This window comes from Leptidea sinapis, chromosome 11, assembly GCF_905404315.1.
Source record: "Leptidea sinapis chromosome 11, ilLepSina1.1, whole genome shotgun sequence".
Taxonomy (NCBI): domain Eukaryota; kingdom Metazoa; phylum Arthropoda; class Insecta; order Lepidoptera; family Pieridae; genus Leptidea; species Leptidea sinapis.
Window position 1 is genome coordinate 12,141,458 of NC_066275.1, and position 21,670 is coordinate 12,163,127.

Consider the following 21,670-nt stretch of genomic DNA (forward strand, 5'->3'; position numbering starts at 1 on the left):
GAATTGAACATACATATTGAACTTTTCACTAAATCAATTCAACTTTACTTAGAAGATATATCTACATAGTTAGCACTAATGTTGCAAAATACGTCAGCTGTATAGGTACAGATATACTTACAGATCATTTCGTCTAACATTTCGGTGATATGCTTACAGATATAAGCATTTCGGTAACGCCAAGTCACGAGATTTCACCTATACAAAAAGTGTCTAACTGTAAAATTTATTTATTTTTTTAAATTATTTATTTATCGCGTGCCCTAGCCATGAGCATGTCGGTGACGCGAACCCATAAGTTTTGCCCCTACCACAAAGTTCCCAGCGCGGCTAAAGAAGTTTCCACTTCCAAAAGACTTGTCTGGTTTGTGCATCAGGGTGAATCAATCATCAACATCATGCTCGAACAATTTGTGTGCGTGGAAATTAGAATTACTCGAATTGTTGCGGGTCTGCGGTCTGGTATCTGCGAGCGGTTTGATGTCTTAGAAATGTTGGAAACTTTATAGTGGCAGCCCCACGGGGATTGTTCAAAAGAGCTTATAGATTTAACTTGATTACTGCCACCGAATTTCAGCATCACATTTCGGTACGATAAAGTTAGTAAAATAGACTCGTGGATACGATCAGTATATTGTAGTCATAGACAATTAGAATATAGGTACAAGCGTGTAGACGGACTAACAACCCGATAAAGAGCAATTAATTTTGAATTGTTAATGTGTGCGATAGCTCGTAGTTTAATATTCAAAATACTAAGAAGCGTGGCTGATTTTTATTGGATTTGTCAATCAAAATCATTTACGGTAATAATATATTTGCTTTCCTTTTTTATCTTGCTGTATCTCCGTTAGAGATATTCCTCCCTCTTGTACGCTTTGTACGTCTATTACGTTAGTATATTGTAAGTCTATGGTCATCATGACAGTTAAATAGCTCAAGAATGGAAAAGGCTGGGGGAGCCGGATTTATGATGGAGGCGATGCATTTAGTAAACCAGTACTTAGAGAGTTCCAACGTATATTCATTCTATGCTGATATTCAAGGTACTCGTAAGATATTAAGCAGGAGTGCAATCGAGCCGACCCATTTCCCCCCTGAACCACTGTCTTCAAGTTATTGTTTCACTCGAGCACTCGGCGAAATTAAATAAAAAGCTTTTTGAAACAGTGCTAAGTTAACTGGCGGATTAACTATAAAAATGGACTTCGAGAAAGAGGCCAACAGAAGAATACAGATGGGCTCACACTTATTCGAGTATTCATGTCGCGTAAACTTCAATGCCTAGCGGGCTAAATTATTGGTACAGGTAACTGTTATGACGTACGGAGACTAATCGTTGACATTTACGATACGATTTCACCTGGATACGGAATATGTGACTGTCAGCGAAGTGTCAATATTGTGAATTAGTTTCTTTGTGGCGCACTTTTGACACCGCATCCGCTGATGGTGCAGGTACGTAAAAGCGTTAACTATGTACGAGATCTAAATGAAAAAAAAAATGCAAAAAGGAATTTTTTCCCCAAAATATTGAATACATACGAGGGCGGCACGGAAATTTTCAGGAATCAAGGAAGTGATACAACATTACTATTTTAAAATGTATTTATTGCTTTTCGAAGTATTCTCCGCGAAATTTGACACATTTTCCCATACGATGGAACCAATCATTGAAGCAACCATTCCATTCGGAAGTTGGGGTCTCCAAAATGGCCATTGAGTAGGCGTTCACAGCTTCTTTAGGTGATGAAATGGTATTCGATTTTTAAAACGAAGGAGTTTTCAATTAAAAAGATTTTAATATGACAGGAACAGTGGAAATATATTTCCATTCCCGATACTTTTAATGCAGCCCTCGTATCTGTATTTCGTTTTCATTATTACAATATTTTTTCTCATAAGCTTTAGGTTTTTAAATTTTAAGGCAAGGTATTCTTTGTTTGTCAACACATAGCTACTTAGTAATTAGAAGTGCCGAATTGTTATTTCAAATTCAATTCTACTACTAGTTATATAGAGGAGAGATAAAGAATGATACCCTACTACTAGATATCCGTAATACTACTAGATACTAAATCTTGATATGAATTCTACTTAGGTACATATATATTTTAATCATGGTTTTATAAATGGATTATAAAACGGTGGTTTTGGTGGAGATAGTCAAAGAGAATTTAAACACTACGTTCAGAGATAGTAATGAAACTATTTATAATATAGTACATTTCCTATCTCTATGATATTTTAATCATTTTAATTATATCGTGCTGAGGCGCATGTGTGGCATATTTCGAAACTAAACTGACAAGCAAAATGAAGGTGTCCAATATACAAAAAAATCTTTTATTTGTTAACATAATATAATACTTGTATTATATTTTATCAATTATTATATCTAAAATGGGGCTTAAATCATTATGGAACCTCAAAGAAGAAAAGTGGCCGGTCCAGTAGCACCAAGCAGCATGAAAGCAGCTCGTAAGAGTTTTATGGTGACGAATACGTACGTAAAAAATTTGACACCGGACAAAGAAATCGTTGCAGTGCATACAAGCGCACCGAGCATTGAATATAGATCTCATCACAGTGCACAAAATCAAATATATCAAGGGGAAGTTAATGTACTTTCTATAATGTACGTAACATCCAGCTTTTTGAATCGCGTAACTGTACGACCATGTTCTTATTTCGTCTTTTTCAGTCTGGCATAATTGGCAACGATGCCTGTTACGATTACTCTTTACTATCCATTTCCTTTGGGGTCCATTCCAAAGTATCTCCATCCATAATAAAAAATTAAAATTTAAAAGCAACTGCTTTATAAATGAGGGTTTGTAGCGAGTGCGCTATGTATTTTCATACAAATGACTTTCCACTTTACGTTAAGTGGCCCCCATCGTCCTTACACTTGTAAGGGCGATGGGGCAGATTGGTGTGATTGAAGTCTTATCGCATTACGTTACGCCTTAGATTATGCGATAGGTAAGTCATTAATTTGTCACTGTTATGGACAATTACGCTTAACCATCCAGATCTGCTCGTTCATTACTCATCCCCCACAACAGAAACAACATGAAAAAATCCATTTTTAATTAGAAGTCTGAAATTTTATCCATGAGTGATGTAGAGGAGTGACAATTGACAATAACATAACATATTGAAACAAGACTAATTGTTAAACGTCCTTTTATTTGGAAAAGGAGTGATCACCGCCGCCCACATTCTATTGCAACTCTAGAGGAATCACAGGAAGGTTGCCGGCCTTGGTGTACGCCCTCTTATTTTGAAGGTAATGTCGTATCGTCCCGGAAACACCGCACAAGGAAGCTAGCATACCACAGCTTTGTAGTACGTGGAAGTAAGTTCCTTGAAAACCGTACTCTGGAGGAACGCCACACATCCAGGTGGTGGGGAGGATATCCTAATGTGTGGCGTGTCGTGCGAAGGTGGAATTCAGCGGTAGGAGTCAGTAAACAGCTCTTCGTAATACTTCTCGTGCTTAATGCGGCAGAAGACATACAATGAAGCGACGTCTTTACGCAATGCCAAGTGATCCAGCCGTGCACAGAGCACTGGGTCTCCGACAATTCAACTGCTTTGTGTTGCAAGCGGACAAAGGGATCGAGCTGATACTGGGGTTGCCAGATCTGCGCTTTATAGAGCGCTAGAATGTGGGCCATCGTGAAGTATTGCTATGCTCTATTTATGACGCACTACTTCTTCGAAGCCAATTTGGCTTTGCCCTACAGATGATCGCGGAATCGGCAATCGCTCAAAATTTAGAGACCCAGAATTCTGATACTAGGCCAGGCTGTAAGGGAAGTGTTGTCGAAGAGCAGTTATAGGACCAATGGGGTTTTTTAGTGGTAAAAGCGCCTACTTGAGTCTCCTGGGGGTTAAATTGGTCAAGTTTCAATTTACCCCATTCCGGGACCATCTCAAGAAAGGACTCGATAAAAGACACAAGTTTCTCCCGGCACCGTTCATCATTGCTATGCAAAAGAAACAGTGTAGGAGATAGCACACAGCCTTGGGGCACTCCAGCGTTCACGGACTTCGATTTCGAACAATAGCTGTCGACACCGACCTGTATGCTGCGTCTAGAGTAGATAGGTCCCTTCCGTCTAAATTGCCGTGTCGGCGACAGCAGATATACTCCGTATTGAACACACATCGGCATGAGGTTAAAAATTATGCTCAATTTTGTACCCGGGGTACGTTAAATATGATGTATCACTAGGTCAAGTCTCCGTGAGATATCACAAGGCCGGCTGCGCCGTCTCAAGGTAGTGGTGGGGTCATGAAGCTACATTCGTTCGTAAAGGACTTTGACATGGGGAGAAGAACTGATACCTTATAAAATTTGTTTCAGCTAATACGCCTTAATAAATAATTGAAAAATAAGTACCAATTTAAAAAATATATATTTCAGCCAGTCTATAATCTTGCTGTTACAGTGACACAAATAAAGATATTATGTGTTGTAAATATACTGAAGATACAAGAGAGATCGCTGCTGGGTTCACCGATGGCTCGATTAGATTGTTCGACTGTATGAATGGCAACTGCACTCATACACTAATGGACGACGAATGCCGGTCGTATCCTGGTCCAGTCACGGCTATCAAACATAGACCCGTTAGTAAAGCGCATCCCATCTCCAACACCATATTGTCATCTTGTTAGTATATTTTTATGCTACGCTAAATATTAACTAGTTAATACAACAGTCTACAATCTAAATTGTCTCTGTTTTCTTGTCATGACCTGTTTTTTTCACCTGATGGTATTTGATCACCGCAGCCGATAATCTCTTGTAACACCAGAAACACAAGAGCGTTACCGTCTAAATAAAATGTCGTTTAAACGTACATACAAATTCGAAAACCGAAAACACATTAGTACTTACGTGGCAGGCGAGGATCGAACCGGGGGCTCCGTGGTAAGTTTTTTTTATATGAAATTCTTGAAAAAACAAAAAATTCTGAGCGACACTACAATAATTGCGCTCGTCACCTAGAGACGTAAGAAGTCTCATTTGCCCAATAATTTCACTAGCAACGGCGCCTTTCAGACCGAAACATAGTAATGTTTACACATTACTGGTTCACGGCAGAAATAGGCGCCTACCTACCTATTACGCAACCGACGCTTAATAGGTTTATTTTAACATACAAGTATTAGGTCGATATTTGTAGGTCGAAGCATCGTCCAACTAAATAAATTCAGAAATAACGTTTAGAATTGCTAATTTTGTTTAACGTTTGCTAATTTTTTTTCTATGTTTTAGACGTGAATGGATGTATTAAATGTTGGACTTACAAGTACAACCAATGTATATACACAATACGTGAGAAAAGACAAACGTTGGGGCTTTGTTATCATCCACGGTTTACAAAGTTTGTTACTTATGGAGATGACGCGAAGCTAAATATGTATGACGAGGAAGCTCAAACTCAGGAGAGGACATTTTATTCCAGGCAATTTGTTTTTTTTTTTTTATTTCTATCATTGAACGACCATATTTTGTTCCACTTTATGGTATGTAAATATCTCTTTAACTTGAAATTAAATTTGTTAAATTTTTAATATTTCATTGCCTTAGGGGAGAATGTAGGTTATTTTAAACGAGACACGAGCCACAATACCATTTTCTCCCAAGCGATCCAGCGAGAGTTCTATACGACAACTACAAGGGAAAGAAACACAAGCTATTTTATTGCCATCCCAAAAATTTTGTTTTGTTTATGGTCCAAAAGCCCGTGGACCATTATGGAGTTTGGGTTATAGTGGCTTTTACGGGTAAACGGAACTAAAGGTGTGTAAAATACCGATCTAAATAAATACATGAAATAATAAATTGCGATTTTTCGGTATTACCTTCAGAATATTATTAAAAATCACGTTATTCATTGCTGGACACTTATCATCATTGCAACACCTTGCCAGACACCCTTAAGGTCCACGAAATTATAATTTTACTGACCGCATAGTATAAAAGCTGATTTTTATATTATATAACACTTGGGTAATAAGTCCACGGGCTCTTGCTCTATTAGGGCTTGTCACCGACTTTCTTTCAATAGGTAGCACATAGAAATAATAGTAGGTATTTTTTAATATTAACGGTATAAGGTTTGCTATGTATTAAATTAAATCTTTTTAGGTTATTTTATACTTTTTAGTTTTGAAGAAATATTTTTTAACTGTAATAATATCTTGTAGGATGGTACGGAGCCCTTTGTTGCTAGTGCTGGTCGCACTTGATCTTATTCACGCTATTGTAGAACTACTAGGAAAGTCTTACTGAAAAGTTTCAAATATATTTTGTTGTACCTAGATAGTTCTACTTTTTATGTCTACTAATATAAATAATTTGAACTGGAACACGTTAAATAAGTTGTTAAAAAACGCTTGTTTCAGTCAAAGAAAAGGCATCATCGACGGTCACACGTCCAGAATATTTGCTTGTGTTTTCAATCCAAAATCACATCACGAACTCATATCTGGAGGGTGGGATGACGTTGTCGTGTGTTGGGATGATAGACAACCTTTCGCAACTAAATATTTTACGGGTGTGCATATGTGTGGAGAAGGACTTGATTTCGATAAGCCAGGAAAACAGGTCTATATTGCATTTTTGTTAAAGGAATGTCACCAGATACATACATTATATCTACACCACACATTTGCGCTTAACCTAATAACATTATTCAATACATATAGATATAATCCTCCCTACGGTGCCAGTTCGGTTTGACGTTGCTACTAAGTTTCGCAGTACAAAAAAGAAGTGCGTATGTACGCACGTAAGAAATTATGCTTCTTTGGCGTAAAAAAAAATCCTTAAAAGTGTTTATTCCTCGTGCTATTTTACGTTTGTAGAAAGAACAATATTGTGATTTTAAATATAACCAATATCATACTGTATAATTTATTTAAATATGCTAAATTTATTCTCGTCCATTGGTTCTGTAGACATTTAACAACATGCTACAACAGGGTTTTGGTAACTGAAGTATGATACAACTGTTCAAGTTGATAAACTAACGTCAGGGTGTTAAATTTTGGTGTCGATGTGCGCACGCATCGTAAAAATCTACTCTGATTATTTTTCCGTAAAGCGCCAAAGAAGTACCCATAAGTTCAAAATAGAGTTTCAGAGATGCGAATGCGAAATTTTCAGTGCGGTCTAGAAGATTGATGCTTATTTTAATTTAAGATATGTATAAATTGCTCCCAAAAAAACAATATTATTAATCTCTGTAGCCTTTCTTTGTCGACACTTGACAGACATGTTCGCTTGACAATGTAAAATAAAATTTTACAGAACAATAAAATTGAAACTATTTGTGCTGATAACTGTCTCGCGTCAAAGTGATCAAAGACTTTGGAACTGACTGAAATAAATGGCGCCCAAAATAATGTGTAACTTTTTTTAGATACTGACGTGCTCTTGGCAAGACAAAGACAGCATACAAATATGGGATTATGGCTCGTGCAAACTAATTGAAACGATAGTCCCGGATAATCATAACTGCAAACTATACTGCGGAAAGTTAGTTCCGCAAACAAATTTGGCTATCTGCGGTGGTTCGGATGCGAATATATTAAGAGTTGTCGACATTAATTTGAAAATGGTAATTATGGCGAATGGCCAATATTATATATACATAGTCCGGGCATATGATCTGTTATATACAAAAATGCGTCACTTAAAAGAAATGCTTCTTAAATACACATGTGAAATGCATTCTAAGTAAAGAATAAAACAAATCTTTGCGAAATGGCCACCTTGTCTGGTCAGGCATGTGTGCGATGTTTCCATGGGAAAGTTAACCACTGCTTCCTCTAGAGGTTTCTATAATCAGAGATTTTTAGGGACCATCCGTCTTACATCCAAGCTTCACAAGTGGTTGGAAAACTGCAGCGTGGACATCATCCTGCGTCAGTCATGATTTGGTGGGGGTGTCTTATCAAAGAGCTTCATATATTTTGTGGAAAAGGAATGAAGACTTCAGCCAAAGTACTTCAAGATCGTGTTGTGTAATCTATTCGCAATAGGCTTATTAAATACATACCTAAAAGGCACGAACTCCCCAAGCTTGGCTGAAAGTCATCGTTCCGGACTTTATAAGATCCGAAGGATCTCTCTCGACGAGCCCAGATCAGAAACCTTGGACTACAAATAACGGTGTTTTAGAGAACATGGCCTGCTCTATACTACACACCGACATCAAGTCGCATAAGAAATCTCTGGAATAAGCAGTGACTAAATTTCTCATGGAAACAGTGCTTGAACACATAGATTCGAGGGCAGACAGATAAAAGGCAAAAGTGGTCATTTGGAATTGAGTACTTTGGACCTACTGAGACTTCAATAAGGAAATACATATAAAGATTAACTTCAATAAGTAAATACATATCGCGGTTACATTAGTTTTTACCAGACTAGTTATTTTTATTTTTCCCTATGTTTGAGAGGACTTTTAATGCGATCAAATAAGAATAATCAACAACCGGTAGTTATTTCTTCGTGCCTAAAGTACAAACACATACCTCATAATGTTGGGTTTAGTCGGTGCATTCAAATCCAACCCAAGCTATTTAAATGTTATAAATGAATTATCTTTAGTGTTAATTCCGTTAACTCAAACAGGTCAAACTGTTCGAAATCTGGAAATATTAAATTAACACCGGTCATTCACTTGGAATCAATACCAGTGTTAAAGTTTTGAAGGATTTCGCTCAAATACGCTTATACGATTAGATGAACAAACAAATCAAGCCTCTTCACCATTGTTGCGTATTTTTACTAGAGCAGCCGACAGTCGTCACAGAGGGTCAGATCATTCGATGAATGTATAAAAGGGCGGTGTTACGCTCATGGCATGATTATGATGCGTTTAGCCCTTAACTATAAGTGTGGGTAGAGAGCAAAAAAACATAAACGGAATTAACTCTGAAGATATTTATACATAACCTTTGAATAATTTCGGGTTTCCACAAAATAACGCCTTATTCAATAAATTTCCAACCCTAGCTAGTCTGAGCAGAAAAAATCGATTTGAAAGAGTGTACAGTATAACAAAAATATAATCAATACTTTACCAATTTCCGTTGCTGATTTCAGACAGAATGTTCAATACGGAATAACCCAGGTGCAATTTACTGTATCGATTTTGGAACGGTGAGGAGAAAACCAACTAAAGTTCCCGATACGTACAAGAAAGTCAGCGAGATCCAGAGCATCCCACGTGTCGCACTCGTTACGGGGAAGAGATTGCAAATAGTTGATTTTGGATAATGTTTCACAAATAAAAGAAATGTATAAAAGTTGTACATCAGTTTTATCAATTTTATTCTCTTTTTACATTTTCTACACACAAACAGCTTTTATGGCATAACATACCATAGATAAGATTGAATAAGGATAAAACGAGGATTAATTTCAAAGTATATTTTATGTCCATTTTGATGACACTTTAGTCTATTGTTTGACTAAAGACTTACACGCAAATTGTCAGTATTCGAGAAACTTTTCATAATGCTTCTTTCTTGAAAATTGTTGTTAAACTAAACTTGAATGTATTTCTCATTGAAGTCGAAGTACTTGTTATATGATTTTAAATTTGGTTACAAAAATACCATTTAAACACATAGTTACAGGGAAATATTAAAATTTGGAAATATGAATAAAAACTCCCTCTATCCTTAATTCACCTCATTTTACGGTATTTTATGCGAAGTACACAATACATTGTGAATTTATTTTGTATATAGTATATAAAACTCTAATATAAAATATAGAGCTTGGCAAGAATTCATAATAAATAAAACGTTACTACTACATAGTATTATACACAGGATTCGAACATCTATTGTTTGACCGGTTCAGGTTGAGCCTCGTCAACGGATGCGTCTTACCGTGCTGCAATTGTTTTTTTTTGCTTTGAGCTTTAGACATCACAGTTGATACTACGAGGTCGCCATAGTCCAGCGGCGCCGCCGGCCGCTCACCCGACACGCCGCAGAGCGCGCGCGCGGGGGGCGGCGCCAGCTTACACTTCTTGGAGCGGGCGTCGTGCGCCGCCCTCGGGCGGCTCTCGCACGACTCGGAGCGCGCGCGGCCGGGCTGGTCGCACCGCACGGGCTGGTCGCAGCGCACGGGCTGGTCGCAGCGGCCGGGCTGATCGCAGCGCACGGGCTGGTCGCAGCGCACGGGCTGGTCGCAGCGGCCGGGCTGATCGCAGCGCACGGGCTGGTCGCAGCGGCCGGGCTGGTCGCAGCGCAGGGGCCGGTCGCAGCGCGCCTCGAACTCCTTCTTGAGGTTGCTGACGAGGCCGGCGGCGCGCGGCAGGTCCCCCAGCGAGCCGGCGGCCCGCCTGCGGCGCGGCGCGGCCCGCAGCCCCGTGCCGGCGGGCGCGCTGGCCGCCAGCCGGCCGCCCCACGTGGAGGCGCCGGAGTCGCGCGCGCGCTCCATCCGCGCCGTGGCGCTCGCTAACTCCTTCAGTATGGCACATGTTTCATTGAATCTGCGTTCGTTAGCCGAGATGTCGCCGGGCGGGCGCGGGGGGCGGGGCTCCGTGTGTTCACTTATTATGCTGAGATCGGAGGCCTTCTGTCCGGGCGGGTCCGCGGGCCGCTCGCGTTCCTCCGGACGTTCCTTGGGCCTTTCGGTTTCGTCGCGGATCACCCCCGACGAGTGCGCCGTCCGCGAGTGGCGGGAGCCCCCCGAGGCCCGCCGCCAGAGCTCGGGCCCGGAGCTCCACGAGCCCTGGCGGCCGGGCGACCCGTCGTGGGTGCGCTCCGCGGAGCCGACCGGGACGTCCCCCGATCTCAGTTTCACGTCCATCATCCCACTGTCACTCTTCACTATATTGTCACTATCGTCGGCGCTCTGGATGTCTTCACCTATGAACCCCGGCACCTCCCCGGGATCCCAAGTGTTTATTTTGTTTGTTTCGATATCTGTTTCGGGATACTTTTGCGTTGCACTTCTCGAGGGACCCGACTGCCGTTTCGCTCCCGCGTCTCCCATATTACTTATTGATAAACTGTCGATGAAATTTGTAAAGTTTAAGCGCTGCTGCCTTCGGGGAATGTCCTTTCTATCACTCGAGGCCGCATTTTCTATTTCATTAACAATATGTTTAACGGAAGGGGCGCCGTCCTCTTTTAGTCTCATAATTTGATTAGGAGATACGCTATAACTACCGCTGGCGCAGGGCATCAACATGTGCCGAGTTTCTGAAGCCAAGTTCTCTAACGACACCGAGGTGGGTGGCAACAGTTCCGAAGCTAGCTTAGTGTCTGGAGACCATGATCTCGGGCGCCCGGAGTACGAGCCGGTCAACGCTAGGGCTAGCGGCGTTGGGTCTGTTATCTTATTCTCTAGTTTTGACGCACTTTTCGGTGATTTAAGATTAGTTTCTGACTTAGACCTTTGTAATTTCTCTTTATTCTTCATCGCATCGAGTATACCTTGGTAAGTCTCGAGTTGGTTTAGAAAGTTATTGTTAGGCTTAATGCAACTACGTTTTGTTTTGACATGTTTGAGAGCTCTATCAAAGTTCCAGTTAAAAGCCTTCATGGCATAAGCGATGACCACGGACGCGGATCGACTGATGCCCATTTTACAATGAACTAATACTTTGGATCCCTCATTCCTGGCCTTACTTATATATTTAAACGTGTTATCCCAATGTTTTAAAAGGTCAGTCTTATCGTCATCATACACTCGTATGTTTAGATAGTCAAACATGCCGGGAAAAAAATTATCTATTTCTCTTGTAACATTCAATATATGCCGAACTCTGAAACAAAATAGATATTTATTTATATGTAATTAGGACTACCAAACGGTACACAAGGTTACATCAAAAAAAAATATACTTTAATCTATACAAACACACATTACACTTATTCTTATTACATTCAAAACGAAAACTTAATAATATTTTACACAAGTGGTAAACTATGAATAAAGGTATTCAAATAATATATGTACATCGGTATTAATTAGTGCATAATAGTTAATTTAAAATTTAAGGCCTTGTACGGTGGTTTGGTTCCGTACAGAGTAAAACACAAGTTAGGCTCAAATGGTATATTGAAACCTTAACTTATGCTATATGGTAAAATGGTAAAATGTTGGTATGGTAATGAGCACGCGAATCGATCGGCGGCTTGTCGCGAACTGGTTACAATATTACTTAGGAAATAACGCGAGGCGACGTAAACGCTGATACGCGAAACGTGATGTACAGTCGACATGCTGTTGACCGTACATGCTGCCACCGCGAGAGAAGAAAGAGTGGTGGTGAAGATGGTACAAAAAAGAAATGGTTATGGTTAGCGAGTGACGTGAGACAAGGTGATAAACAAATTTGCATTATCTAATGGTAACCTTAATGTCTCTAGCCACAGTAATCACTAAAATTATGCCTATGCACTACAGGAGAAGTGGATTGGTCTTTCACTTCATCACTACACTTATCACTATTTTTACTAGCACTAGATTGCCCGTGGTTAACTACACTTACACACTGGTCACTAACACTATACACAAACGCTGCGTTCGTCAGACCCCGCGGCTCAGGGCGCGGCGGGTGCGACGCGGCTGGCCCTGCGCCAGCGGCTGCCGGCGCGGGCGGCGCGCTGGAGTCCTGGCGGCGGCTGCGGCGCGGGCACCACCGCCGCACGGCGTACGCGGCGGCCCCGGCCACCAGCACACCCGCCACCACGTATATCGCGACGTAGTGGTGAACGTCGTGATAAGATATACCACCCTTTAGACCACTCTCTGAATTCATTTGTTTTATTTTTGCGCCTATATCATCTAGCTCCTGATCGTAACCACCCATCACTGATGCTGGCTCCGAAATCAGCGACACGAACGTCTTATTCTGGTTAAAGATGTGGTTGATGGGGTGAATGTCTATCGCTGGTATATCCGTCTGTATGGTTAATGTATTGTTCTGAAGCCTCCGAGCATAAATGGTAATGTCTTGTCCTTTCAGAACACAATCTGGACCCAACCTAATAATGCCGCTATTATTAAGATGATTGGAAAACATTTGCTCTCCACAGATGATACGTACTGGATACGAGTCGCAGCAAAAGAAAAAGTATGTATTGACCTCGCTTAGCTGAGACCACCAATCTAGACATTTGGCAGTTTTGGTTCTGCACTGCTTCGTCTCCTGGTCTTTGGAGCACATGACGTCATCATGACTCATATGAGAAATTGGTTTTTCCAAAGGACAAAGTTGTGTCTCAGTATCTAAATGAAGACAATTATTTAATTCTAAGTGTGATATGGTCATAAATGAGTCTCTTCGTAAGTTGATCGCAATGTAATCCGAAACTGGAACTAGGGTGACCATGGTTTTGCCGTTCCGTCTTGGTACAGGATAAATTTTATATACTTGGTAATGGTCTCTACTCACTAATGGTATTCTAATTTCAAAAATAAAATAGTCATTTAGCATTTTCGCTCTGACCTTGAGTAAATGGTACATTTTGGTTAATTCTGTATGCGTGTTCTCTATTGGTAAACTTAAATCGTTGGACAATCTTCCGGAAATAATATTTAATTCTTCTAGAAGCTGGTCGGGTTTCAAAAGATGTATGTTGAACTTCCCAAAGTACACCTCCGAAACAGTATCTAAAAGAACATCCTGCACATTCTTCAAATTCGACTCCAAGCTGTTAGCTGCCATAGCGCATAATAAAAATTCATTATTGTTTTCCACGTCTTTCAATTGACTCTTGACATCATTGGTAGCGTTCTTTAACTGGTTAAGGTAATGAGTAAATATTTTATATTGTTTGTCAATTGAGCCTTGCATCCTCTTCAATACATTATATTCTGCTTCTATTACGGAAGTCTGGTTTTTCCATAGAGCAGCAAGATGGTTTTGGTTTTCCCTAATTAAATCGATGTCCTGAATATACTGCTTAGCGAATTGGTCATCGAGTACACCGAACAGCGCGTGTGCAACATTACCCACAGCGTTGATAAGGCCGCGCCTGCGCCGCGCGTGCCCGCGTGGGAACTGCTGCGTCGACAGAATGTTATTGTAATGCGATAACTCTGTATAACTGTGCTGTAATTGTATTAAAATAGATTCACAATGGTTTCTGACTGACGATTCCTTGCAAATATATTCCATATGATCAATATATTTGGATAACAATTTACTGCCTTGCCAATATGGTTTTAAATCGTAGTATACAACTAGTTTCCATTCGTCCTGAACTAGTCGCATGGTTGATATTTTATCTAAATATAAACTTTGACTGTCGTTGAAGTTTATAGCGTTGTATGCACACGTGGCTGGTGAAAATAAAAAGGTAAACAACATAAGTGCCATGGTAAATAAATTAACAATTCCTCTTCTAGCTCGTCGCTTTGGTTTTGGTAAATCGTCGTTCGACTGGTGTTTCGGCTGGTTATGGTCAGTGGTTTCATGAATTTGGTTACTGTCTTCGTCGTTGGAGTGGTTAATAGGTAAAAGAGATAGTTTGACTACTGGTCGCTTCATAATGCCATTTTTGGTTTTAACAGAGACTACTCGAACTAGCCCATCTTGCCCCGGATGTAGCTGCACGATTCGACCGAGAGCCCATTTACCCGGTGGCAGGTTAGCATCGTGTATAATTACAATGCCGCCAACATTTAAATTTGGTTGTGAACGTCGCCACTTGGACCTAGCGTTCAACTGTGTGAGGTACTCCGCTCTCCATCTCTTCCACACATCTTGGTAAATCTTCTGCACTAACTGCCATCTGGTTCGTAAGTCGTGTTCTGACTCAACAATGGTCAATGTTGGTCCACTGGACAGAAAATGAGAAGGGGTCAAACAATCTAAGTCTTCGACGTCTTCACTCAGCGGGCACAGAGGTCTGGAGTTAAGGCATCCTTCTAGCTGAGCTAGAAGAGTAGAGAACTCCTCGTAGGTGAGTTTTTGTTCTCCTATTACTCGCTTCAGGTGGTATTTCAAGCTCTTCACTGCAGCCTCCCAGAGACCGCCTGCGCTTGGCCAAGATGGTGCGTTGAAGTGCCATTCTATCGACATTTCAGCTATTTCTGCATAAAACTGGGCATTCAATATGGTTTTCAAGTTAACAATCTCCTCTTGCAAAACTCTATTTGCTTTTATAAAGTTCGTCCCGTTGTCACTGTAAATGTGACCGGGCGATCCTCTCCTGGCCGCAAGTCTTCTGAGGGCTGCCAAAAATGCTGAGGCGGTGAGATCAGAGACCAACTCCAAATGTACAGCCTTGGTCGCCATACACACGAAGACGGCGACATATCCTTTGGTACATCTCACTGATCTACCCTTCGCAGACTTGACGTCAACAAAACCAGTAAAATCAACCCCCAAATGGTAAAAGGGGCGGGTCCTGTTGATTCTTGCAGGTGGTAAGTCTCCCATCAACTGGTCGTGTTTCAGGGGGTCGTGCCTTCTACATAGCACACATCTCCGTAGCCTCTTCTTTACAGCATTGTTTCCTCCCAGGATCCAATATTCTTGACGCAGCCAAGCAAGGGTTAACCGGGGACCCCCATGAAAGGTCATCTTATGCGCGTGGTCAATAATCATGTCAGTAAGCAAATGGTTATGTGGTAAAATACACGGATGTTTCATACTATCTTCTATTTTGGCGTTGGTCAATCGCCCCCCAACCCTCAAGAGCCCCTGGTTATCAATAAATGGTTTCAATTTTAATAATTTACTCTTAGGGTTAGGTTGGTTATGGTTTTTAATATATTGTATATCTTCTAAAAATTCTACTTGTTGTATATGCCTTATAATTAAGTTTTTAGCTTTTCTTATTTCTAATATAGTTAAGTAGTTTGTTTTATTAGTATTAAATGACTTAGGTGTAAAACGTAACACCCACGCAAGCACTCTTGAAGCTCGCGTAAAATCGCTGTATCTGCTAATTATACTATCTATAACCTTGTTTTGATATTTAATTGTGTTTACATTTATATTTAATAATGGTTTTTTAAGCTCTTCGCAGGTTGTATATAATTTATTGGTTAATTTGGACTCTTCAAACGATCTTAGCCAGTGGGGACCTATCCACCACATGGAATGGTTAATCAGCTGTTCTGTGGTAATGCCTCTACTTGCGCAGTCAGCTGGGTTGTCCTTTGTTGACACATAATGCCAGCTACTCGATGGTATAATGTCAATGACCTGCTTCACCCTATTCGCGACGAATGGTTTCCATTTACATGGGTCGCCGTTGAGCCAGCCTAACACAGCTGTCGAATCAGACCAACCGTAGATTTTGATGTTGTAATCTGATAGGCATTTACAGGTGATCTTCATGACCTTGGTAAGTAGAACCGCTGCACATAACTCTAATCTAGGTAACGATACAATTTTCTTTACAGGTACGAGACGAGACTTCGAAGCTACTAATACTACAGAAGACTGGTTGCTGGTAATATTGTTGACTCTGCAGTATACAACACAAGCGTAGGCATTTTGTGATGAATCACAAAACCCATGTAATTCAATGGTGTCGTTCTTAGAAGACTGCAACCACCTTGGTATGGTAATATGGCTAATTTTCGTGATGTCAGCCTCTATGGTTTTCCATTTTGTGTTGATGTCAGCTGGTAATTCGTCGTCCCACAGAAGATTTAAGAGCCATACTTCCTGGAAGAGTAGTTTCAACTTGGTGGTAACTGGTGAAAGCCATCCAAGCGGATCAAATATCTTCGATATATTCGAGAGTAAACTTCTTTTGGTGAGTTTACTGACTGGTTCGGAATTCAATTGAAAAGTGAAATAATCTTCGTCGGGATGCCACTTAAGTCCTAATGCCTTGGTTGATTCCTGGTATTTAAAAACATATGCTTGGTCTTCGCATGGTAACTGGTTATCTGGTAGTACATCTGGTTGATTTGACGACCACTTCCTTAGATTGAATCCACCTAACTTAAGGAGATTTATGAGGTCGGAAATCAGCCTCCTTGCAGACTGGAGGTCATGATGTCCATGGAGGAGGTCATCCATGTAGAGCCTGGTAGCCAGAACTTCTGCTGCTTCTGGGTAACGGTGACCTTCATCCTTAGCCAGACGTTTCAATGTCATCATGGCTAGGAATGGTGCGGCCTTGGTGCCGTATGTGACAGTGGTAAGTTGGTATTCTTCTAATGGTTGCTTTTCAGAGTCCCTCCACACGATCTTCTGGAGCGGCTGGTCATCATCATGGACATCTATAAATCTGAACATCTTCTCTATATCGGCTGTGAAGGCTATTTGGTACTGCCTCCACTTTAATATGAGAGTAAACAAATCCTCTTGTAAATTTGGTCCAGAGTACATAAGGTCATTCAACGAAAGTCCAGTCGAAGTTTTCGCTGAGGCATTAAAAACAACTCGCGTGGCAGTCGTCGTGGAATCCGTTCTGATTACACAATGGTGAGGTAAATAGCACTGAAGTATCGGATTACTATTACATTTCTTCATATGGTTTAAATTAATATATTCATGGATAAATTGTTTGTAGTTCTGTTCGATAATTTTATTTTTACAAAATCTGCGTTCTAATTGCCGAAATTGGGCTACGGCTTTGGTTTTAGACTCACCCAATTTTTCGGTAATCTCTGGTTTTAATGGTAACCGTACAACATAACGTCCGTCTGGTTTGCGCGTAGTATGCTGTTGATAATGATGAAGGCAATGGTTATCTTCATCCGTAATATTTACAGAGTTGTCTGAGATATCTTCAATCTCCCAGAACCGCTGTATATCCTGCAAGTCGACCATGACGACGTTGCAATATGTTTGGTTTGGTTTTATGGTACCACTAAGAATCCAACCGAGCTTGGTATTTTGCGCGATTGGTAGTGATGTGCCATTACGAATTAAACCTGGTAAAATAATTAATTCGTAAACTTCAACGCTTAAAATTAAATCTATTGGTCTACTTTTATAAAACTCTGGATCTGCGAGTGGTAACTTTTGTAAATACGGCCAAGCTGGTTTTTCTAATGTTTCGTGTGGTAAATTCCCGACGACATGCTTCATCACATAGGCTTCCGTTTTAAATGTGAAATTATTATGAAGAGATGACACTGAAAGCTGTGCGACTCCCTTACTATTGTTGGCTTTTGCGCCTACTCCGACCACCACACAGTGGCGCTTAATCCTGGGTAGGCCTAAAAGTTGAGCGGCATTCTCTGTAATGAGAGATGACTCCGCGCACGGGTCTATGAGGGCTCGCATGGTATGGTGACAGCCATCCATAGACATAATATTAACTTTAGCTGTTGCTAATAATTTGGGCATGGTTTCTTGTGGGGCATTGGTAACGCATATATTGGATTTTCTAGGAGAATTTTCGATCTCGGTATTTCTAGAAGTAGATGGTGCAAAAGTGACAAGAGCATTATGCAGAAGAGTATTATGCTGCTGGTTACAAAAACGGCAAGTTTTTTCCGAAGAACATTCCTTGTCATAATGGTTAATTAAACAGTTTTTACATAATTTGTTGGATTCAATGACCTTAAGTCGATTCAGCGGTGCGGATTCTAGAAATTGTTTGCATTTAAACAATTCATGGCAACACGTTTTACAGAGTATGCATTTCCGTTGTGGCGCAATATGTACTGGTTTCGTATTGACGTGGTTTATTACAGCTGGTCTTGGTTTAAAATTTCTGTTCATAAAATTATGTAAATGGTTATTGGTATGCTTTTCAGCCCATGGTTTTTGGTATTGGTTTTGGTGTACCTGGGATGAATTTGATTTGTTGAAGTCCTGCTTACGACGAGAGCTTTCTAACGAAGTAAATTTAATTTCTAAAAATTTCAAAAAATCTAACAAAGTAGGCAATTCTTTTGGATTCTTAAGCGACACAATGTAATCATTATGGGTTTCAGTATCTAACTTTTGGCACAAAATATAGACGATCAATGGGTCCCAGTTGGAAATGTCGATGCCCATTGCTTTTATAGAGTTAAGACACTCGTTGGTGGTGTCATGTAACTTTTTGATGACCGCTGCAGATTGATGTTGAATCGTAGGCATGGTTAGTAACAATTGTATGTGAGAATTAAATATTAACCTAGTATTATGGTAACGTTGGTTTAATATGTCCCAGCATACTTCGTAGTTTTCAGAATTGATGCGTAAATGGTGAACTAATTTTTCAGCCTCGCCACGGAGCTTACTTTTCAAGAATTGCATTTTCTGCGCATTTGGTAAAGATTTATTATGGTGAATTGTTTCGGAGAATAAATCTTTAAAACATATCCAATCTTGGTAGTTTCCGCTGAAGGTGGGAATGTCCATTTGTGGGGTTGAACGTTCCCTGTAAGATGACGACCACATCTGTCTGTTCACTGCCTTCTTCATGGTGTTGTATTTCTTCTCCATCTCAGCGAATGCTGTCTCATACTCTTCGTTGTCGAGCAGCCCTTCGCTGTCGATGTCCCAGTGAAGAGAATCGATGACCGACCATCTTGATTGGATAGTTCGTAAAATATCTTCGAACTCCCAGCGGTCGGAGCAGCTTTCAAGGTCGACAGCCTCTATGGTACGGGATAGCGCCTTGAAGTTGCTCTTCTGCTTTCGCAGCATTTCTTCGACCCTACTGGAGTTGCCCTGGTTCGATAGCTTTGGTGCAGGGAAGCTAAAAGAGGGACCCTCCTGAGCGGGAGAGAAAATATCGCGCCTATCTGAGCCCTGCGATAATGGTGTAGCAGGTCTCAGTAATGGTTTGCTGGGATCGCTGGTTACGTAATTAGAAATCATATTCCTAACTTCCTGGTAAAAATCTTTCGTCCGCTGGTAATGGTTTTCCGCGAAGTAGCGATGGTTAGGGTCTTCAAACTCAGCACAAAGCCTAGTATGGTTGGTCTGGAATTCACTCCAGTACGAGTCTAAAGCGTTGAGACGTTTTTCAATATAGGCGGGTGTCTTTCGTTCTGGCCCGTCCTTCTTGAAATTAACACACTGCGTGTTAATCGCGGACATAATCTGGTTTTGGGTGGTTAATAGAGCCTCCATGGTTACGGGTCAAAAGAGAGTGGTAAAGAGTGGTGAGTGATAAAAAGGAAAGATCTTACTTGAAGACTGGTACGTGGTGACCTGGTGTGTCCTCAGCAGTCTCCCCGTTGGTAGTCGCTGGTAGTATCGCCGATCTGGTGAACTGGTTACACTCCACACACAAGCACTTTGGTCAACACTAATTTGGTTCACTACACACGCGACGAATTTTGGTTAAAATGGTTAACTGGTTAACAAAAGGCCGAAGGACCACAATGTCCTTGGAATGGTTAAAAAAATTCTGGTCACTGGTTAACAAAAGGCCGAAGGACCACAATGTCCTTGGAATGGTTAAAAAAAATTCTGGTCACTGGTTAACAAAAGGCCGAAGGACCACAATGTCCTTGGAATGGTTAAAAAAAATTCTGGTCACTGGTTAACAAAAGGCCGAAGGACCACAATGTCCTTGGAATGGTTAAAAAAATTCTGGTCACTGGTTAACAAAAGGCCGAAGGACCACAATGTCCTTGGAATGGTTAAAAAAAATTCTGGTCACTGGTTAACAAAAGGCCGAAGGACCACAATGTCCTTGGAATGGTTAAAAAAAAAAATTTGTCACTGGTTAACAAAAGGCCGAAGGACCACAATGTCCTTGGAATGGTTAAAAAAAAAAAATTTGTCACTGGTTAACAAAAGGCCGAAGGACCACAATGTACGGTGGTTTGGTTCCGTACAGAGTAAAACACAAGTTAGGCTCAAATGGTATATTGAAACCTTAACTTATGCTATATGGTAAAATGGTAAAATGTTGGTATGGTAATGAGCACGCGAATCGATCGGCGGCTTGTCGCGAACTGGTTACAATATTACTTAGGAAATAACGCGAGGCGACGTAAACGCTGATACGCGAAACGTGATGTACAGTCGACATGCTGTTGACCGTACAGGCCTTAACAATCTTAATGCGTGTTTTTTAAATTTGGCTAATTTATCGTGAAATATGTCAATCTCTTTTAATAGAATTATAATTAGTAATATAGCGAAAAATTGCATTAGTTCTGGCTATGGGTTGGTGTAGAATACCAGTTATCATTAGGGTGTTTATATTTATTTGTGAGAAATTGATCAAAATTAAGTTACAAATACCCATTTTTCTGCAGTTCTTCTAAATTGCTGGCATTCCATTCGGAGCCTAGGTAGACGTGATCAAATATCTCTGTGGGTGCATCCATTTGTCCAAGTATTGTTATCATCTCCTGGTCTAAAAAAGACTTGTACTCTCCCAAGTCCATATCCAGTTCATCTTCTAGCCGACTTCGGATGCCTTTGCTTGTCACTTCATCGAGATCCACGCTCATCATTATTTCCTTCAGGGTACATCTAATTATGCGCTCTGTTTCACCTCGTTCCATGGGTCTGCAATTACATATAAATACAAACATTATTTTTACATTCATTACACATACACAATTGTTTTATGAGAAAAATTGCCGAGCCGAGCGGATCGTCTTGTTCCAGGATTCTTGATTGAGCCCAAAATTCTAAGCGGCATCCATTTACGTACAATAAACAACGAGACTCACAATTATGCTCTTAAATTGTCAAAAACAAAACTCTGCCTACGCGTCGATTAGGCATACTTTTCA

At 40.6% G+C, this 21,670-nt stretch overlaps 2 protein-coding genes across 4 annotated transcripts in view; one reads left to right on the forward strand and one right to left on the reverse strand.

The window, feature by feature from the left end:
- The first annotated feature begins 2,316 nt into the window (after positions 1 to 2,316).
- On the forward strand, positions 2,317 to 9,345 carry LOC126966935 (coatomer subunit beta'-like). Of its 2 annotated transcripts, none has more exons than XM_050811246.1 (6): positions 2,317 to 2,638; positions 4,461 to 4,684; positions 5,294 to 5,483; positions 6,427 to 6,628; positions 7,446 to 7,643; positions 9,137 to 9,345. In XM_050811246.1, the coding sequence occupies exons 1-6, from the start codon at positions 2,421 to 2,423 to the stop codon at positions 9,308 to 9,310; spliced, it is 1,206 nt and encodes a 401-aa protein (XP_050667203.1). In that variant the 5' UTR covers positions 2,317 to 2,420; the 3' UTR covers positions 9,311 to 9,345. The 2 variants fall into 2 exon arrangements, with proteins under 2 accessions (XP_050667203.1, XP_050667204.1); XM_050811247.1 differs by having other exon boundaries at positions 2,317 to 2,506.
- LOC126966917 (protein phosphatase Slingshot) overlaps positions 9,335 to 21,670 on the reverse strand; it is a 56,743-nt gene continuing 44,407 nt past the window's right edge. For both annotated transcript variants that reach the window (XM_050811204.1, XM_050811205.1), the window contains 2 exons: positions 21,171 to 21,440; positions 9,335 to 11,819 (listed from right to left, as the gene is read on the reverse strand). In XM_050811204.1, coding sequence (XP_050667161.1) covers positions 9,851 to 11,819; positions 21,171 to 21,440 — 2,239 coding nt within the window. In that variant the 3' untranslated portion in view covers positions 9,335 to 9,850. The remainder of the gene's footprint in view (positions 11,820 to 21,170; positions 21,441 to 21,670) is intronic.